General features: G+C 43.7%; 1 protein-coding gene across 1 annotated transcript in view; it reads left to right on the forward strand.

Moving 5' to 3' along the window:
- Positions 1-20,590, forward strand: part of LOC107117485 (astrotactin-2-like) — a 490,835-nt gene that overhangs the window by 338,982 nt on the left and 131,263 nt on the right. Inside the window, exon 12 of the mRNA XM_015419611.1 lies at positions 533-721. Coding sequence (XP_015275097.1) covers positions 533-721 — 189 coding nt within the window. The remainder of the gene's footprint in view (positions 1-532; positions 722-20,590) is intronic.

The raw sequence follows: 20,590 nt of genomic DNA on the forward strand, positions 1-20,590 counted from the left end.
ATTCTTAGTGGATCTTCTTCAGACGTTGTTGCCCTAGAATTAACCATAATCATTATAACACAAGGGACACTACATAGCTGAATGGAATCTTAGTATTATAAAGGAGCATATGCTGTGTTATATAAAACATAGTAGCCATGAATCACAGTGATTGCTTGGTTGTGGGTTTTTACACTGTGATCCCGATTTGATTTTCTGCTCTTATATAGAGGCTAATAATAATAATAATAATAATAATAATAAATAAAGACACTTTTCTTCCACTTTCCCCCATTTCTTACAACACACATCTGCACTTACCAGGTTTTGTGAGCTTCTTCCGCCTCCTGTTTATGGGATAGAATATTTGACTTCCTTAACATCAGCTTTAATATCTATGGTGTTTTTTTTCCTTTCCACCCCTGCAAGTTGGACTGTTTTAACCTTCTCTGTCTCCTGACCCCCCCCCCCCCCCCCCCAATCACTCCTGCCATTTTGAAGGATTGGCTTTTGTTTGTTATTCATTGTTCCTTTTGTGTGGGTTCTCTCTCAGCTGTGTTGAGGAATACAAGCTGGCTCCAGATGGCAAATCCTGCCTCATGTTATCAGACATCTGTGAGGGCCCCAAGTGCCTCAAACCAGATACAAAATTCAACGACACTCTCTTTGGGGAAATGCTGCACGGCTACAACAACAGAACCCAACATGTCAACCAAGGGCAGGTTTTCCAGATGACATTCAGGTATGTGTTGTCATATTCCCCCTTTCCCTTTTAGTAGAGTGAAACAGATCTGCAAATTCAGGTTCTTATGCTCAGAATCATGCATTTGCAATACTATATATCTCTAGATGGACCTGGGCATGCCTGTGCATCTGCTAGCATTTGAAAGGCATTGTGGCTCTTTAGACTGAAAGAAGTATTGTCTTGGTGCTGAAAGAATTTTGCAAGAAATTCAAGGCTTAAGAGTGTAACAAGTTTTGCAGAGTTGTTCTGGGGAAGGAATGTTAGCACTCTTATGGCAGATGGAAGTCGGAACTTGGGGCAATCCTTGTGGTACCTGCATCATGAGTATGAGTTCTGCTTCTTAATCTCCATCCAGAATGGATGTGTGGATGTGGCTCAGTGGAAGGGCCTGTGCTTGGCCTGCAGAAGATCCCAGGTTCAATCCCTGGCATCTCCATTTAAAAGACTCTGGCAATAGGTGATGTGAAAGACCCCAGCCTGACATGCTGGAGAGCCTCTGCCAGTCTGTGTAGACAGTACTGACCTCGATGGGCCAATGGTCTGATTCAGTATCAGGCCACTTCATGTGTGTGCATGACTGCAGGTGGGCACATGCACGTACCACTTTGGAATAACATGAACTTTGTCTAGATTTCCATGTTTTGCAGCACTAACAAAGTTACATAGCTCCAAATGGTAACACCTTGCCTGCTATTCACAAGCATGTGCTCTTATTTGTCTATAATCCTTTAAGCCTACTTCAATTACCCAATTAACAGCAAATAAGTTGTCCTAGAATTGATCCACTCTCATTTATAACTAAAAAAAATAGAAAAGGGGGGGTCAGTTTGTGAGAAGTGTTTTGCTTTTTTTTCTGAAATGTACATGCAACACACTCTAAATTTCTGCAATCTCCAGTCTGTTCAGTGGAACCCCTCCTGTTTTTAAGGCTTTGTTGAAATATTTCCATAAACTTTCAGGCATTAGAAAAGGTATTCTGCAGCATGCAGTCATGACTACAGTGATGCATACTGTTAATCTCCAACCTGGAGAAAAGGATATTGTGCCCAAGGAACAGTGTGATGTAGTTCATTTTTGAAGCTAAGATCTGGGCTTTGCTGAGAAGCCTGCAGGCCATGAACTCTTTTGAGGAAGAATGGAATAACTGTAATGCATTTTTTAAAACTTGCTGAATGCAACCTCTGTCTTGCTCCAACAAGCAGCCGATTTGATGAGGCTCAAAGCAGATATGTCCGCACACCAGCAGACTTGGATATATTATTGCTTCCCTTCTTGCTGTATCTCAAGTTGGATGCCTGGTTATATGGGTGTGTGGGAGGTGCTTCAAGGCCCTTTGGAGAGATTCCTCTGGCAGCAATCTGGCCTCTGTCCCCTTTTGTTGTTCTCCTGATCTGGAGAAGCTCAGTTTATATATTGGCTCCAGGGAGGGGCCTGGATCTGTGTGGTCAAGGGAAGTCAAGACTCAGACCCCCAAGGCTATGTAGTAGCCATAAAGGTTTTTATAACTCTTTCCCTTCCTCCTCTTTTCTTCCTTTATGGTCTGAATTGCCCAATTTCATCTGCAGTTTTACTGGCAAGCTGAAGTTGGACACAGCTGCTGTGTCAATGACAGCTGGGACGATTAGAGTCCTGCGAGTCATCTGCTGATTCAGCAGCCCTGTTCTCCACCGCCCTCCTCACCAGATAAAGGTTGATGATGTTGCAAATCTTAAAAGGCTCTTCATGTCACAATAGACAGTGGTTTGTTCACGAGAGGCTGCCCTGGGGCACTCAACAGCTTTCCGAAGGCCTTGGAGAATAATTAGGGAGAAATTCTGGAAGAGCATCTGTGTTCATCTGTAGCAGTGAGAAGGCAAACATGGTTGTGAAATCAGAAAGGGGATGGGGGGGATGGGGCTGTTGCCCGGACAGAGATCTGTGCAAAGAAGTATCTTGCTGTCCAGTCAGAGTGCCAATCCAGATACTTTGTATACTTCGAACAGACTCTTTTCTAATTGTTTTGAGTGTCCCTGCATAAATGATAAAATGCAATAGTGGTCTGATTCAGAGGAAGTTGTGCGTGTTCATCTGTGTTCAAGAAGGGATGTTGGATATAGCTATAAAAAGTGCACAGTGTTTTCCAGTAGAGAGGCATACAGGAAACACGAGGGCATTCAGTTGGACTTGTTCCAACAAGTTGATTAGTGTAGTTCTTCTGTGGTGTGAGGTATGTGTTGGAACTTAGTTTTGTTGTTTTCTATTAATAAATTATATTGGTTTTTAAAAAATGAAACTTGAAATTCAAGCTGAGGTTCTTGGGCATTTGAGGAATTTATGTATTTGTATTTATTTTTACTTTTTAATGACTGTTCTTCCTCTAAAGACTTCAGAGTGGTATACATGGTTTCTTCTTCTCCTCTTCTCTCATGTGTCCTCACCAACCACAACCCTGTGAAGTAGGTCAGGCTGAGAATTGATTGGTCAGGGGTTACTACAGTGAGCTTCGAGGCAGAGTGGGGATAAAAACCTACACCCCCCCATGGCCTGAGTCCGCCACTGTAGTCGCTCTGCCACATTGGTTCTTTTACGTCCTGCACTTCTCTTCCCTCCCTCTAAGGAACTCAACATGGCATTTTAGCATCATCATGAACTCTGTAATGTGACTGAGACTGAAAGAGGGAGAGACTTGTTGAAGGCCATCCAGTAAATTTCATAGCTGAATGAAGTCCCCACATACAATTTAGGATTTTCTAGCCACTTTCTGTACCTGGATGTAGGCAGGTAGCTGATCCATTTGCCTGTGCCCAGACCCATTCTGAACTTACATGAAACAGTACTTGGGAGCAGTCTGTCATAAGTGGGATTGATGATGGGTACCAGCAACCCTGAAAGAGCCCTGCATGCTCTTCTGAGTCCCTAGCAGGTTTATCATGTCTTTTGCACACCTCTGTCCACACATGTGAGCTGGGAATACATTACCTCCGGGGGGGGGGAGCTTTTCTTGCCAAAAGGGCTCCTGGGCAAGTGGGGGGAAAACCCACACCTGGTGTGAGCACTGTTGAGAAATGCATGATTCTCCTTTGCTGGTTGTGTGTGATGTAGCTTCTGAACTCTGTGGTGTGTCAAGAGCAGCTGTAGATGTTACAGGGTGGTACCCAATGAGAGTGGGAAAGGGCACAAGTGCCTCTTGCTTCCTATTCCCTGTGCTCATTCATGTTGTCCAAAATAGAACTGCCTCTTTCTCATTCACACACATAGCAAGATGTACAAGTTCCATGGACAAAAGACAGCTTGCATGTCTCATTACAAACTGTCCCATACCTCTCCAGGATGAAAAGTGTAGAGTAGTGGTTAGATCAGGACTGGAGAGACCCACCTTCAGATCCCTACTATGCTATGAGACTCATTGGGGGGGGGGGGGGGTTGGATCAGTTACTTTCTTTGCCTAACCTAACCTTCCCTTGTAAGGTGGTTGTGGGGAGAGAATGGGGAGGAGAGAATCATGGACACTACCACAAGGAAGAGGAAAAATCTCATAGGTGATAGAGGAAATAAAATAAGTGGGAGAAGCAGATGTGATGCATCTTTCTTCCCCCTATAGTATTCAAAACAGAGACCTACAAAGGCATGAGGACCATGCACAGCCCACTCCCTCATGTCCTTTGGTGCTCGAAGCTGTTCTTCATTGTGCACATAAACAGAGATGATCAGCATAGGTCAGATGTGCCATTTTGCAGTTACCAATCTCTCTCCTTTCTGCTCTCTCTCTTTTAGAATGAAAAGATAAACAATGCCTTACAACTGCTGTGAAAAGAAATGATACACATATTGTAAAGCACGGTGCATAGCAAGTGTACATTTTTTGTGTATTTCTACATCTTAATGCTGGGTCTCTTTCTGACAATTATGTCACTAGTGCTAATTTTCTGGATTTAAATGTATGCTTTTAGCTTGTCTGTACACTTCTGTGTACAGCATTTGCATGTGGAGTCTTTGTCTAGTTGCTGTGCAGGGACAGGTGCTGTGGGGTTGGAACAACATTCCATCACCCTGTGACAAGGGATGAGAAGGGAAGCTTAATAGGGGAGAAATTATTAACTTAAAAGATGCAATTTGGCCTAATTTTCGTTGATATTCAAGGACCTCTCTAAGCACCAAGGGTACCAGCTGTTTGAGAAGCCCTTAATTTGGTGCGTGTGAAACATAGCAGGAAACCGCCTAATACAGGGGATTAAAAGCTTTCTTTGGCAAATCAGGAGCACACCGTCAGAATCAAGGGACTGCATCTTTTGGAGAGATTGATAGTTCCTTGGATCCCTCAGCTAAAAGAATGAGTCAGCCTGCTTCCCAGGTCTCTGTAGCTTCCTGAATAAATAAGTACATGTGTCAGCATGGGACGAGAACAGGCAATGGCTGCTAGAAGGTCTCTTTCCCGGACCTTTCCTGGGCCTTTATCCAAGTATCTTCTGGAGTCATACACCTTAGGCCAACTTTAGAGAACGAGCTAGGTAGGAAAGAACAGGGAGACCCAGAGAAGTTTGGATGGAGGCAAAAGAGTAAGTGTGGATTAAAGGTAATAATGCAATGAATGTACATCTTTCTACATCTTAGGGAGCGATGGTGCAGGTAGTACGACGCCTGCAGGTAACATCAATAGCGAACAGCCACAATGGCTGTTCAAATCCCCACCGTGGCCGGGTTGAGCCCCCGGCCCCAGTCCCAGCTCCCGCCAACCCAGCGGCTCAAAAGTAATAACAAGTAGACAAATGGGTACCTGCCCTAGGTGACAGGGGGGCACCCTCCTCCTGGTTCGTGCCAGGAGTGCGGTCGATGGCGGCAGTGGCGGCAGGCGGAGCGGTGAGAGTAATGGCGGCGGAGCAGTGGCGGAGCAGCGACGATCCCAGGAGGCGGCGACCAGATTGAGTGGTGGAGGCGGAGCCAGGTTGACGCAGCAACGAGGGGACGCAGCACGACAGGAGCCCAATGGGACGCATAGCCGGAAGCTGCGCCCCGAAGCAACTGCGCACCAGCGGGAGTCACCAGAGCCTGCCCGGAGACGGTTGCTAGCCATCCGAAGTCGTCCGAATCGTCAGGAACGAGGCCCGCCGGAGAAGGAATAAGATACGCCGCATGGGTGCTGGTAGGGAGCCCCCTCCCCGCGGAAATTGTGGCCCTAGTTAGGCATTCAACTACGCAAGTAGTTCATTGTAAACCGCTCTGAGACCCATTAGGGGTTATGAGCGGTATAGAAATCGAAATATATAAATATAAATATATACATCCCAGAAGAGTGAAGATTGAGCTTTTGAGAGGCACAAAAAGAACTTCAGCCCCCTCACTTGGTAGAGCTTCACTTTTTTGCTCCCAGTTTCATTCATTATTCTGATATGTCCCTGTTTCAGTGTGGTTTTTAGGGCTTCTTTCTTCTTCTTTATGTGACGTGCAGATGTGATGATGATGACGATGACATGGCAACCAGTCAGAGTTGGCTGTCTGATGGGATCACAGGGCTTTACATTGCCCACAGTTGGAAGGGAAGGGAGAAAAGAGGAATGGGTCCCTATTGCTGAAATAAGGGAAGCAATGTTCTGTGACCTGTTGTGCTGTTCAGTTAATGTCATGGCCCACCAACATTACATGGCAAAGCTTCCCCTATAATCTAGCAGTAGGCATGCATAGGTTATGGACTTCAACAGGATTAGGATCTACATCTCCAGCAGCTTTCTGCCTGAACTAGCTAACAACATAAGATAGGACTGGGGCAAGGGGGAGTCGGACCTGTTGCCTGGACAATGGGATCAGCACTCACACACACTGTTGTTCAAGATGCCTCAGTATTGGCTCAGCACTAATTACATTTGCAAAAATATAGAGAAAAATTGAACTTTGGGGTTGGAAGAGAGATGAAACAAATCAGCTATTGGCAAGCATATTTCCTCCCTTCATGAAAGGAAGATTTTTAGATCACTTCCTAGCAATTGGTTTTTCACCCCTTGTTGAGACTGCAGCTGGTGATTGCAAAAGAATAAAGATTGCATGTTGCTACTCCCCCCATGTTATATTGGTGAATTATCAATAAACATTAGGGGAATTGCTTGCAGCCACACAGCTTTATTTAGCTAGGGGCTCAGCTCTGGGTCCAAGATGTAAAGAGTGATCACAACTCTACCTCCCTTTTCTCCCCTGCAGGGCACATGTTTTGCTTAGCAGTGGGGCAGAGCTCAAGCTTTTGCTAGCTGTTCCCAAATATCAGAGGGGATTAGCCCTCAAATGGCTTGTTTGTTTCCTCCTAATCTGTTCTCCCTTCATCCTCTTCCCCTAGGGAATAAAAGGATTTCTTGTTTAAGAGCCGTTTGCACTTTGTAGTTTTAAGCTGTTTGTAGTTAGAAACCCCTAAATTATCACACAGGGCTTGGGACTTGGTTTGCTACATTATAAATGCCCAGATAAAATATTTGACTGACAGGTTTCCTTTCTGTCTCTTTCCTCCTTTTTTGTTGTTTCGTTCCCTCTTGCTCATTTTCTCCCTTCTGTAAATTGAGGGGAAGCTGGTCTGATCTCCCTAAACTGGAAGGTCATACAGAACTGCCTGTCCCTTGCCTTCCCCTGTTCTGTCTGCTTTAGCCATGACTGATTTGATCTGTAGGCTGCCACTTGAGACTCCACTGCGTGGATAGCAACAGGCTGCTGTAGCTGATATGAGGCGCACGTCCCTAATTCCTGCTGTTATGCATTTAGGATCCCCAGGACTTCATAGTAGGCATGCCAACAGCTAAGTAATAGACAAGGAGGATCGAGATCTGTAGGGAATCAAGGAAGCGTCAGGAAAAACAGCAAACAATCTTTATAGCCAGGGAAGCTGAGGTCTTGTGGGATGGCTGGGGACAGTATAGTGGACCAAGACGTAGAGTGACATCACATCCCTGCAGAGCTCCCTCCCCTTCCCAAACTCCGCCCTCCCCAAACACCACTTCCAACTCTTCAGAAATTCCATTATCTATTTATTTACTTCATTGTGAAGTAAAGATCCACCTGACAGGCTGAACTCCAGTGGCTTCTGAAACTAATAATTCCCAGGGAAGACTTGAGCAATGTTCCCTCTAAGATGTGGAGTCTTGTGAGCAAAATTTCTGCTTTGTGAGCTACTGGCATTAAAGTTGTGGGCGAGCAATTTGGCAATAGCATAAATTAGTTTGCTCTGGAGCTATCCTTCCTGAGCTAAGACAAAAATGTGTGAGCCGGAGGCTAAAAAACTGTGAGCTAGCTCACACTAACTCAGCTTAGAGGGAACACTGGACTTGAGGTAAACACCCCTCTCCCAGCACTTTCATTAACTTCCTTGGATGGAATATGGTTGTTCAATAAAGAAGCCTAAAGCTTTGCTGGTCTCACATAGTCTTATTTATTTATTTATTTATTAAATGTTTACCCTGCCCTCCCAGCCAAGGCCAGCGCAGGGCGGCTTACATAATATCAAATACATAATTTACAATAAAACATGAATAATTTAAATTAAAACAAAACTAATATCATTTAAACTATACAACTCAATAAGTGCTAGTAAGTTTTCAGGTGTTGTACATTTCAACAAGAAGAGGTGATATCCATGTTTTGAAGTGGTGAGAATGTTTCTGGATGCTGGGTAAGGAGGGGAAGCTCCCTTGCATTGGTCCATAATGACAGGCCGGATATATAAAGATGGACAGCCAGATTAGGTACTCTGTAGGATAATGGTGGGGGAGTTGCCTGCAGGAGAAGAATATTGCAGAAATTCATCTAGGGCACCAGCATTCCAGAGATGAACTGTAGGCTCTGTAGTAAGAGAGAGACTGTCTGCACAGAAACATGCATGCCATTTAGCTGTTGGTGCACCAGAATACAGTACCCAAAACAAAACTATTTTCTTTGGGTTTTCCCCCTTTATTCCCCCCCCTCCATTATATTTATTTGTTTGCCTCTACTAGATAACTACCCTGCTCCTGTAAATTCTGTTTGTTTCCCTTAAGTGCCTTTTAATCTTTCTCCCTCTCAGTGTATAGCGTTACCACTCCAAGGCTGTGTGTTTTCCAGTTCTACAGTTGCATTATATTGCATTTTTGGGTGGCCAATAAATTGAAGTGTTGGGGTGGGTAAAGAATTCATATTCTGTCTTTCCAGAGGAAAGGATGGAAGGTCTAAGTACTTCTGTGACTGTGTGTGTGTGTGGGGGGGGGATTGTTGAATAGGCATTGCAACCATTACTGTACTATTGTCTTGCCCCCTCCTAATCGTAGCCACTTACACTTTAAAAGAACATTTACAAAATGATGCCAAGAGAAACCTCTTCCTATCTTGTTGAAGTGCCAAGAACTTGCACATGTTTCTTTCTTTTTTTTCTTGCCAGAGGCTGCATGTATATATGGAAGACTTTGAATATTTATAAAAGAAGCCAGGCAGGGGTGAAAGTGATAAGGAACTATCTATGGTATTTAGAATTCAGCAAAAAAAGTTCTTTTTGCTTTGTTTTAATGTTCATTATTGTAAAAAAAAAAGTATTATTTTCCCCTAGTGAACTTATGATTCCCTCCTTAGCTATTCATTTACAAAAGCCCCCAAATCTAGTGTTTGTTGGCTTCAGGGAACAAGCTATCCCTGAGCTTGTGCACAGTGCCTATCTCAGGGAAACTGTCAAAGTCTGGGAGCATGGGAACTGAGTAATCCTTCAGCCTGTCTGACCAAGCTCTTGGAAGCTCCTCTGCTCCATCACAGAAAAACCTAAGACTGTGTGCCTTTAAATGCAATCTGTGGGACCTCCCTGCACCCATTCCAACCATAGCTACAGTCATTGTGGGCTTTGTGGAGGTCTTAGAGAGAATGTATAACGGTCCCTGTGCTGTTTGCTTCTTTGTTTAACCAAAAGGCTGTTCCTTGTTGAGCATTCAGATTTAGACACGGAAGGCAAAACTCATGAAAATTCAGCTGAAATTGTGGGTGTCATCTCCCTCACACACCCCCACCCCGAAAGCAGTCCTGGCTTCCAGATCCAAAGTGGCAGGCTTTTGTTTCAGCAAAGCTTTGTTAATATTGTCAAGCTTCATGTCAGGTCAGCAAACCGACGAGGGAGAAATTGTCATAATATTGATGGCAAGTCTGGGAAGTTAATTTTAAAGCTGTCACTGGGTTTCTCCCCAGCTGCTGCTTCTTAATAAAACTCCATGATGATTATGGGTCATGCCTGACAGCTCGAGAGCAAGCCTTGTAACTGGAGCCTGCATGCGAGGCTATCTTTATTTCCCCAAGCCAGTACCCTCTTCCCCCTCCTGTCCGCCCTCTTGAGCCTGGTTTATCACACAACATTACAGCCGGCCCAAATGGATCTTGCTTTAGTGAATTTGGGAGGCTCTAAATAGAGACCTGGATCTGCATTTCCCTGCCTCATACCTTACCTTCTCTCTTGGAGACTTCTGTAGCTTCCCTTTCTCAGTGTGGTTGGAGATCTTGACCATAACAGTTGCTAGGCAACTGGCATGTACTTCCTCCTATAAATGTTGACTCTTTAAATATTTTGTGGGGCTGGGGGGGCACTTTACTGTCACTCTGGATGAATTAGCGTGTTTGTACTAATTTTTTATTATCATTTTAAGGCCTCTACACTACTAGGGTTGCCAGATCCCTGGTCTAGGCAGGGGTTCCCTGGTTTTCGGGGCTTCCACCCTCTGCCAGCCAGCTGGCCGGGGGGGGGGGGAACCCACCCCCGAACAGCCTCCTCTTGCGGCAATGTCTCCGACACGATGATGTCACATGGAAGTGATGTCATCATGCTGGGGACATCACGTGGTGACACTCCAGTTAGAACGTTACCATGTGATGTCCCTGGCATGATGATGTCACTTCCATGTGATGTCATGTGTTGCTGATGTTGCCCCACCCACCCCACTCCTGGAAAGCTCCCTTCCACCCCCCACTGTCAGGGTAAATTGACCTGGCAACCCTGTTCACTACTGAGGTGTAGAGCTGTCTCACAACAATAGATGCATCTACAATTTCCAAGAACTTATCTAGATCTTGAATTGCAGAACACTATCTACCAGTCAGATATCTGACTGACAATTCATCCTCCTCCTCAGTTGATCATATGAGCTTTATGATTAATCATTCCGATCACTATGTATTTGCATATGAACAAAGTAGTAGCTTTGAAGAAATGAGCATGTTTTGCTTCAAAACAGTGAACATGTTTTTTTCAAAACCATTTAGAAGAGGCATTCCCTTATATAAGGGAGAAGGGGGAATACCTCTTGAAACTGTGAGGCTTAAAATATTTAATATAGTACTTTATTTTATTTCAAACAATACAATGACCCAACGGTTTTGGACAACATAAATCACACTAATACCACCCTCTAATTCCACCCTCAAGTTGAAGACACTGCAGCCATAAAAATTGCCATAGCCAGGGCTGTACCAAAATCAGTATCAGCTAGCAAAAAAGCCAGGGAACTGGAAAAGCACCAGAAACTCTGGTTGAACCCAGAAACTTCTCAAAGGGGCCACCAGCTTGCAAGCAAAGAAGACATGTGCCAGAAGACATCTGTCAATGTTTCAGTTGCACCAGATCCACCAGGGCAGTCTATCTGAGTAAGCTGGGAAGTTGTCCAATATTTAGGGACAGTCAATTGATATTAAAAAAAATAAGATGGAAGTGTAGAAGGTGGCACACTACCAAAAAATATTGTGGAGCACATTCTACAAGCCCTAGCAAGGGCCAGCTGACAATCTAAGTTCTACAGTGCTCCATCAAGAGAGAGCCTTCGAGCCAAAGGGACAATAGATAACAAGAACACAGAAGACATATTTAAGATACTTATGTTTGTTTTGCTTAATTGGTATGGGTTTTTTTAGTTGTTCAAAAGGTTTTTAATTGGTTAAATTATCCATTTAGTCAACTTTATATTGTAATCTTAATCAAATCTCAGCTGTTTGTTTGCCTTCTTTGGTGAGTAAAGACAGACAATAAGAGCACTGAGCCTTTTACTGAAATGTCTTCTGTATGTTACTCCAGAGGAATTCAGGACAGGTTCTAGTACACATGTCCTTATCTCATGGTTTTCCATTGAATTATAACTTACTATTTTTGACTGTTTCTTAAATTTTAATCCTACTTCTCAGACAAAATTGGCTCCCAAAGCCGTGTGTATAAACTAAAAATATACAAATTACATCAAAAATCAGTACAAATGTTCCTAGGAGAAAGGATTCTGAACTGAATTGGATCCAGGTGTGATGGCATGGTGCTTAGTTGCTTCTCATATTCCCTCTGCAGTCCTTGTCAACAGGAATTCTGCTTGGCAAGAATGAGAATTTTGGTTCTCCCACAACCATTCTGATTACTTTGCCACAATGTCCCCCCTTGGTACCCATTCAGATGAGCCTGTGTTGCTAGAGTTGTGGTCATATAAATGCTCAAACTCAGTGTCCTTGTTGCTTTCAGACTCCTGTTTTTGTAGAAAGCTGGTGTGCCTAAAACTGTCTTCTTGCAGGGCCAGTTCAAACCTCTGTTGACATGGTACATAACCCTCTGTAGCATACCATTTATAACTGGGGAGTTTCCTCTGTGTCACTGCTGACCTTAAGTTCAGTAGATTGTGACAGTATGGAGAAAATTGCCCTTTCCACACTAGATGGAGGCAGCTGCCATGTAGAACAACTTAAAACATGTTCTACGCAGTGGCCATTTAAAGTGCATCAGCCCCCAAAGATGAATTAAAGAGAGAAGGGAACAGGATTATGTAGTCTTCTGTGAACTGAAGGGTGCATGCAACTGCTGACGTTTGTAGAATGGGGATATTGGTGAAGTTGAGCCTTTGCCATCCTTTACTCAGTCCGTTTCTGTCTGTCCATTCTAGGCTTCTTCCTCTCAAGGAAACAGAGTTGAGGAAGACTATATCTGTATATGGCTACATGTAACAGGATACTGCTTCTGTTCAAACACCGTGTGTGCAAAAATACATATTGAAATGGTACAGAAGTAAGGTTCATCCTTGGGTATTAACCTGAGAAAGGTGCAAACCATTGTTTTCCTTTCATTGTATCAGCACAGCATGGAACCTTTATTTCTATGACACACTTTCCTCTCTCCAAGGATGCATATGAAACTCATTTGGGTGGGAAATGACAAAACATTATATTAAAAACCATAAAATCTCCAAGAAAAGCAACAACTCCCCCCCCCCCAAATCACTGTTAAAAACAACAACAGATAACATTAACGTACAGCAAAAGCAGCCCAGGGTTATAACAACTAAAAGCTGGGCAGAAATAGTCTTGTAATCTTAGCAAAAGCTGTATAAGAAAGTATTTTCCAGAGAACTGGAACCATCACCATGAAAGCCCTAGATCTCTCTGCTTTAGGTTTTACTTGGTGGGTAGAAGGTTCTACTGATAATGCCTGTTAGCCAGATCATAGCTGCAAGTGGGCTTCTGCTCTGGTATATGGCATAAAATGAAGTTTTCTTTGTAATACTACACATTGATCTTGACTACGATGTGTTTATCAAACCCTGGGGTCTTGTTATTAGCACATGACTGTTGATCTGTAGAAAGGGCTGCTGCATACATTGTCCAACAGAGAGAGTGTGGCAGGGTGATGTTAGGCTTCTGCAACTCCCCCCCCCCCCCCTCTCTATAATTCTGTGCAATGGCTTGTATCTCCAGGATGTGGGCCAGCTCTTCTCCATGCTGCTCTGTCACCCAAGCCAAGGCCTGATTCGTAGATCTCTGAGTACATTTTGAGTAGCCCTCTGGGAATCTTAAATGTAAAGCATGTAACAACATTAAATTAATTTCATTGATTTTCAGAAGAGGGGTCCTTTGAAACATCTGAATGCATAAAGAATAATTGGTCTGTTTATTATTCCTGCCCCGGAGAGCACAGCATTTTCTCGGTGGCTTGAATAGCTTGTTTACCTCTTACCCTTCAGCTTGGCATAATAGATAGATCTGCTTTCCTGGGGCTGGCTTCTATTTCATTCTCTTTTATTATTAGTTTTTTGTGCAATTCTATTACCTGTTCAGCGCTCTAAAGCCTTAGACATATTGGTTGGAGGGTAATGATGGTTTTCGAACCCAGCTAATGCCTCAGAAACACACGCCACCCCAATGGATTGGACCAAGCGACGTGCCGAGTGGAGCGAGAAACTGAGTCATTGTCGTTTAAGTGACATAGCGGAGCCCTTGTGCAGGCGGGCTGGCCCATCGTCTCCCATTTGCTATGCAGGCTCACGCAGGGAAATTCAAAGCAGCATGCAAAAACCAAAGGCCTCCTGCCATCTGAGAACGGCATTAGTTCCCCGCAATCCATTCTGAATGAGCCGGGCTCCTACTGGCACCGATGTCTCTTTGAGGCAATTTGGCCTTTGTAATTTTCTCTGCATGCAGATGAGTCCCCCAAGGTCACAGAGCCCTGTCACAATACAAGTGGGCACATGCCCTACATGATCCATCTGCCCCGATTATGCTTCACTGGCAAGATAACTGGAGTGCTCTTTAGTTGCTGTTTTGGGGACACTACACAGTGGCAGTTACCAACTTAATGGAAGGGGGTAAATGAAAAAAAGGTGGGTTTATAAACATATCCCCCTCTCCCAATTTTATCATACAAATTATTGCTACTTTACCTGATTTCTGGTATTAGGGATACAATTATTGCTTGTTTCTTTGCAAATTTTGTTAGTCGCATGTTTTGGTTTGGGATGGCCAGGTAGAAAAGAATGGATGGAGTAGGAATCATGAACCCATAAAGAGAGAGAGAGAGCTAATTCTGAGTAATGAAAAAGATCCTGAGCTGGTCCATCTCCCCAGGCATGTTACTAAGTTTTGTTCTGTCTTGGAAACAGAACATGGAGTAAGAAGAGCACCAGAAATGAAGCTACAGTGTCAGCATCACAGAGAGCAATCCAGTTGTTGTTGTTTTTTGGGGGTAAATAAAAACTATTTTTTTTAAAAAAAATGTTTATGCAATAAAATCCTAGAGCATATCTTTCTACAGTCTTTTTTACAACCAGGGTCAAGCTACCATTAGCTGACACCCAAACAGCAGAGAAGCATGGAAGGGAATAAGTTATACAAAAGATACAAAGGATCCAACCGTGTATAAATAATTAAAAATATATATTCAACATTCAATGAGTATGATAATCTAAACCTATATAAATAGTGTAGTTTTTCAAGCAGCTGGGATTAAGCTGCCAGTAGCTTACAAGCTACCTGCTGGAGACCCTGGGAGCAGAACAATGGCTTGTGGACACAAATAGACCTGAGGTCTATGGAGGAGGGAAAGGGATTTGTGTATAGTTCTCACATTGTGATGGTTGGTAAATGAGCTTGTGAGACATCAACATAAATGCATCTCATATTTACTTTCATGACTTTTTGGGGAGGGGGGTAATTCTTCAGTGATTTAGGCTTAAGCAACAAGTGCTTTGTTTTTAACGAGTGCTAAGGATTCCCCAGCACTTAACAAATTCTGCAGTTTAGACTGTGTTTGGATGCTGGTGATGCACTAACAGTCGTGCAGACTCTGAGGTTCCTGATAAGTGGAGCTGATTGCAAAACAAGTAGGGATGGTTCATTTATTGGCAGTTTCTACCTGTTTGAAGCTCCCACCCCACTTCCCTCCAGCCATAATTTGTATTCCAAGCTTGACTAAGCAGTGCAAACACTTGGGAAACGACATAAGGAGAGGCTCCAAAAAATTGCAAAATTCAGGCTTAAACTGAAGAAAGTTGGGAAAACTACCAGGCCATTCAGATTTAACCTAGATCACATCCCTTATGAATATACAGTGGAGATGAAGAATAGGTTTAAGGTACTAGATTTGATAGAGTGCCTGAAGAACTATGGACAGAGGTTCGTGGTATTGTACAGGAGGCAGCAATCAGCACCAAACCGAAGAAAAAGAAATGCAAGAAAGTGAAGTAGCTGTCTGATGAGGCTTTACAAATAGCTGAGGAAAAAAGAAAAGCAAAACGCAAAGGTGAAGAGGAAACATTTACCCGATTGAATGCAGATTTCCAGAGAACAGCAGGGAGAGATAAGGAGGCCTTCCTGAATTAACAATGCAAAGTAATAGAGGAAAACAACAGAGTGGGCAGGACTAGAGATCTCTTCAAGAAAATTGGAGAAATCAAGGGAGCGTTCCATGCAAAGCTGGCCATGATAAAGGACAAAAACGGTAGGGACCTAACAGAAGCAGAAGAGATTAGGAAAAGATGGCAAGAATACACAGAAGAACTATACAAGAAGGACCTCAATGTCCCTGACAACCACGACGGTGTGATCAGTGTTCTTGAGCCAGACATCCTGGAGTGTGAAGTCAAATGGGCCTTAGCAAGCGTTACTAACAACAAAGCTAGTGGAGATAATGGTATCCCAACTGAGCTATTGAAAGTCCTAAAAGATGATGCTGTTAAAGTGCTGTGGTGGCTCAAGTGGTTAAGACACTGAACTGCAGGCTGTGGAAGGTCAGTAGTTCAGCACTTCGAGACCCGGGTGCCGCATGATGGAGTGAGCTCCCATCTCTAGTTCCAGCTCCTGCCAACCTAGCAGTTCGAAAGCAAGAAATTGCAAGTAGATAAATAGGTACCACTTCGGTGTGAAGGTAACAGCGTTCCGTGCGCCTTGGTGTTTAGTCATGCTGGCCACATGACCACGGAAATGTCTTCGGACAGCGCTGGCTCTTCAGCTTTGAAATGGAGATGAGCACCGCAACCCTAGAGTCGGATTCGCCTGGCTTTCGAGCAAGGGAACCTTTACCTTTACCTTTTACAGTATGCCAGCAAATTTGGAAAATGCAACAGTGGCCACAGGATTGGAAAAGGCCAGTTTACATTTCAATCCCAAAGAAGGGCAATGCCAAGGAATGTTCAAACTATTACACAATTGCACTTATTTCACATGATCAAGATTCTACAAGCTAGGCTTCAGCAGTACGTGGATAGAGAACTGCCAAAAGTACAAGCTGAGTTTTGAACAGGTAGAGGAACTAGAGATCAAATTGCCAACATTCACTGGATTATGGAGAAAGCAAGGGAGCACCAGAAAAACATCTACATCTGCTTCATTGACTACACTAAAGCCTTTGACTGTGTGGATTACAAAAAACTGTGGCAAGTCCTTAAAGAGATGGGAGTACCAGGCCACCTCACATGTCACATGATAGACAACTTAAAAAATGATAAATTACAAGGCCTGGATGGCATACATCCGAGAGTTCTGAAAAAACTCCAATATGAACTTGTGGATCTCCTGACAAAAATATGTAATCTTTCATTAAAATCTGCCTCCATTCCTGAGGACTGGAAGGCAGCTAATGTTACTCCCATCTTTAAAAAGGCTTCAGAGGAGATCTGGGAAATTATAGGCCAGTCAGTCTGACATCGATACCGGGTAAGTTGGTGGAAACTGTTATTAAAGAAAGAATTAGTAGGCACATTGATTAAGGCATACTCAGCATGGGCTCTGTAAGGGAAGATCTTGTCTCACTGACCTGTTAGTGTTTTTTGAGGGAGTGAACAAATATGTGGACAAGGGGAACCCAATAGATGTTGTTTACCTTCCAGAAAGCTTTGATAAAGTTCCTCATCAAAGGCTCCTAAGTCAGCTCAATAGTCACAGGATAAAAGGACAAGTCCTTTTGTGGATCAAAAACTGCTAATTAACAGGAAACAGAGAGTGAGTATAAATGGGAAATTTTCTCAGTGGAGGGTGGTAAGCAGTGGGGTACCACAGGAATCAGTACTCGGTCTTATGCTTTTTAACTTGTTCATTAATGATTTGGAGTGAAGTGGCTAAATCTGCAGATGACACGAAGTTGTTCAGGGTGGTGAGAACCAGGGAGGATTGTGAGGCACTCCAAAGGGATCTGTCAAGGATGGGCAAGTGGGCATCAACATGGCAAATGGAGTTCAAAGTGATGCACACTGGAGCCAAAAATCCTAACTATAAATACATGTTGATGGGGTCTGAACTGGCAGAGACTGACCAAGAGAGAAATCTTGGAGTCGTAGTAGATAACTCAATGAAAATGTTGAGACAGTGTACGACTGCAATAAAAAAGGCAAACACTATGCTTGGTATTATTAGGAAGGTAATTGAAAACAAATCAGCCAGTATCATAATGCCTGTGTATAAATCAATGGTGTGACCTCATTTGGAGTACTGTGGACAGTTCTGGTCACCACACCTCAAAAAGGATGATATAGCATTGGAAAAAGTGCAGAAAAAGGCAACCAGAATGATAAAATGGTTGGGACACTTTCCCTGTGAAGAAAGGTTAAAGCGCTTGGGCCTCTTTAGCATGGAGAAATGACAGCTGAAGGATGACATGATCGAGGTTTATAAGATTATGCATTGGATAGAGCAGGTAGAGAAAGAAGTACTTTTCTCCCTTTCTCACAGTACAAAAACTTGTGGGCACTCAATGAAATTGCTGAGCAGTCAGGTTAGAACAGATAAAAGGAAGTACTTCTTCACCCAAAGAGTTATTAACACATGGAATTCACTGCCACAGGAGGTGGTGGCGGCTAAAAGAATGGACAGCTTCAAGAGGGAATTGGATAAACATATGGAGCAGAGGTCCATCATTATTTTTATTTTTTAAAGTTTTGTGGCAGATAAAAGTAACAAGAGAGAGACAGGTGTAACATTAGTTTAGCAGCAATAAAACCTGAGCAACTAAACAGGGAGACAGAAAGGGAAAACCATATAAACAAATCACTAAAAGCCCAATAGAAAATAGGTGGGTAGGTAGGACAGACAGACTGACTGACTGAGTCCTGCCTGGGAGTATACTCTCACTTTATACAGGGTGCTCTCCTACATCCATATTCAAAGTGAAAGCACATGCCCATACAGATTTTTGCTGTATGCTGGATGAACAAAGTGAGGCATGGAGGTGTACACCATTTTGCAAGTAGCTTGCAAGACTTTGATGTGTTCCACTCAGTGTGTCAGGTACATCCTTTTTGCCTTATGGCGACACCTTATCCTCAGAAGCCTCTGGGACATGTCACATCATACCCCATGCCCTATGCTCCACATCTTCTCACTAGCAGCTGCCTTTAGGCCCAGAGCAGTTGTTCCAGATGTCTTCTCTCTCTTGCTCTTGGCAGTCTTGTTCATAGCATTAATATAGAGGAAACACTCCATGTGGTTATGTCTCCAGTAGGCTGGTTGGTGGTGCCCTTGACTTGAAGTTAGTTTTTAAGCTGTTCCTTGACCCATCTTTATGGTTGGCAATGAACTCTGATTTCACTGCACATTACTGTTGGTTCTGCATTTCTTTATAGCCATATATCATGGCTGCTAAACAGACAAACCAGTACTTATAAACAAATAATGCACTTATTATTACTTTAGGAATTATTATCTGTTGAGGAATGCATTCTAGTCACTCTGGCAAGACCTAACCACGGTGTTGGGCAGAGGGCCCTTAGCACCTCAAACACTGCTGTTAAATACCTTTAGAATCCAGATTAGGTCTTAATCAAGAAATTGGATGGTCCTGACGAAACCCAGACTCCTCCCTTTTCTGACCAGAAGACTCTGACCGGAGTCATTGTATTACTAGGTTAAAAACACCCTCCCTCTCAAGGCAGGAGCTTGGAGCTACAGGTCCTCATATCTAGGTGTTTTGGCTTTGAGGCTGGAACTCAGAAATGTAAGCAGTTCTTTTAGAGCAGAGTGCAGGGTGCATTGTCAGGCTGAAGAGCCTCCTGCAAAGCCTTATGTTAGAGAACCAAACAGAGAGGCCCAAGCCAATTCAGGCTGCTGCACAGAACTGCCCCATCTCACTTATTTTTCTGTCACAGAAGTAGTTTTGGATACCTCAAGTCTCATTGGAATCTGCATGACAGGAAATGTGCCTTATTTTATAACATAAGAAGAGTCCTGCTGGGTCAGACCAGTGGTCCATCTAGTGGCCCACCTAGTATAGCAGCCTATCTCACACAGTAGCCAACATTTCCTCCTTTGCAGAATGGCACTTTGGCATTTAGCAGAGCACTGTGGAATGACACCCCAAATGCAACAAACTTTCCCACTTTGTTTATGTATAAAACTGTACGTGCTGCCTCTCCAGATACCATTTTGAGGCAGCTCCCAATATAACAATCCAGCAAAACTATTTTGAAGCATAAAATTATCAATATAATAATAATCCATTAAAACAATATTAAACAGCTTAAAATGAAATCGATAAAGTGATCCTCAGGCTAGAAGCAGAACATAAAACAGTTTAAGTAGATGAAGTACTTCAATTTAAAAGTCAGGGTACAAAGAAATGTTTTGGCCTGGCACCTGAAGGTTAAGAGCCAGGAAGGTCTTTAGGGGAGGTGCCACCACTTAAATAGCCCCATCTCTGGTTGCTACCCACCTCACCTCTGCAGGCAGGGGCATAAGGGGGTGGGTCTTGGGGGGAAGATTTTAACCATTGGGCTGAATGGGAGGAGGTGGTCTTTCAAGTACCCCAGCTCCAAATCATTTAAACACCTTAAAGTTAAGAACTGGAACTTTGAATTGTGCCCAGAAACAAACAGGCAGCCAGTAATGATCTATCAACTCTGGGCTGATAAATTCCCTGTATCCAGTCCCTGACTGGCAATAACCCGAGTGCTGCAACCTAAACCTGACTGTTTCCAGAGGCAGCCTGTTGTAAAACACATCACAATAACCTAGGGTTGCCAAGTGCTTTTTGAGCCGCAGTGGGGGACTCCCGGCTTTTCCCTCGGATGACCGTGGCCCTGCCCCAGCGTGCCCGGCGTGGCCGTGTCACTTCCGGGTGACGTGCACATCGGGGTGGGGTTCCCCCTGGGGCCCGATCTGCCGGCGGCGGGGAACGGGCCTCTGGGG

The sequence above is a fragment of the Gekko japonicus genome, unplaced genomic scaffold (genome assembly GCF_001447785.1).
Source record: "Gekko japonicus isolate JY-2015 unplaced genomic scaffold, Gekko_japonicus_V1.1 scaffold1142, whole genome shotgun sequence".
NCBI lineage: Eukaryota > Metazoa > Chordata > Lepidosauria > Squamata > Gekkonidae > Gekko > Gekko japonicus.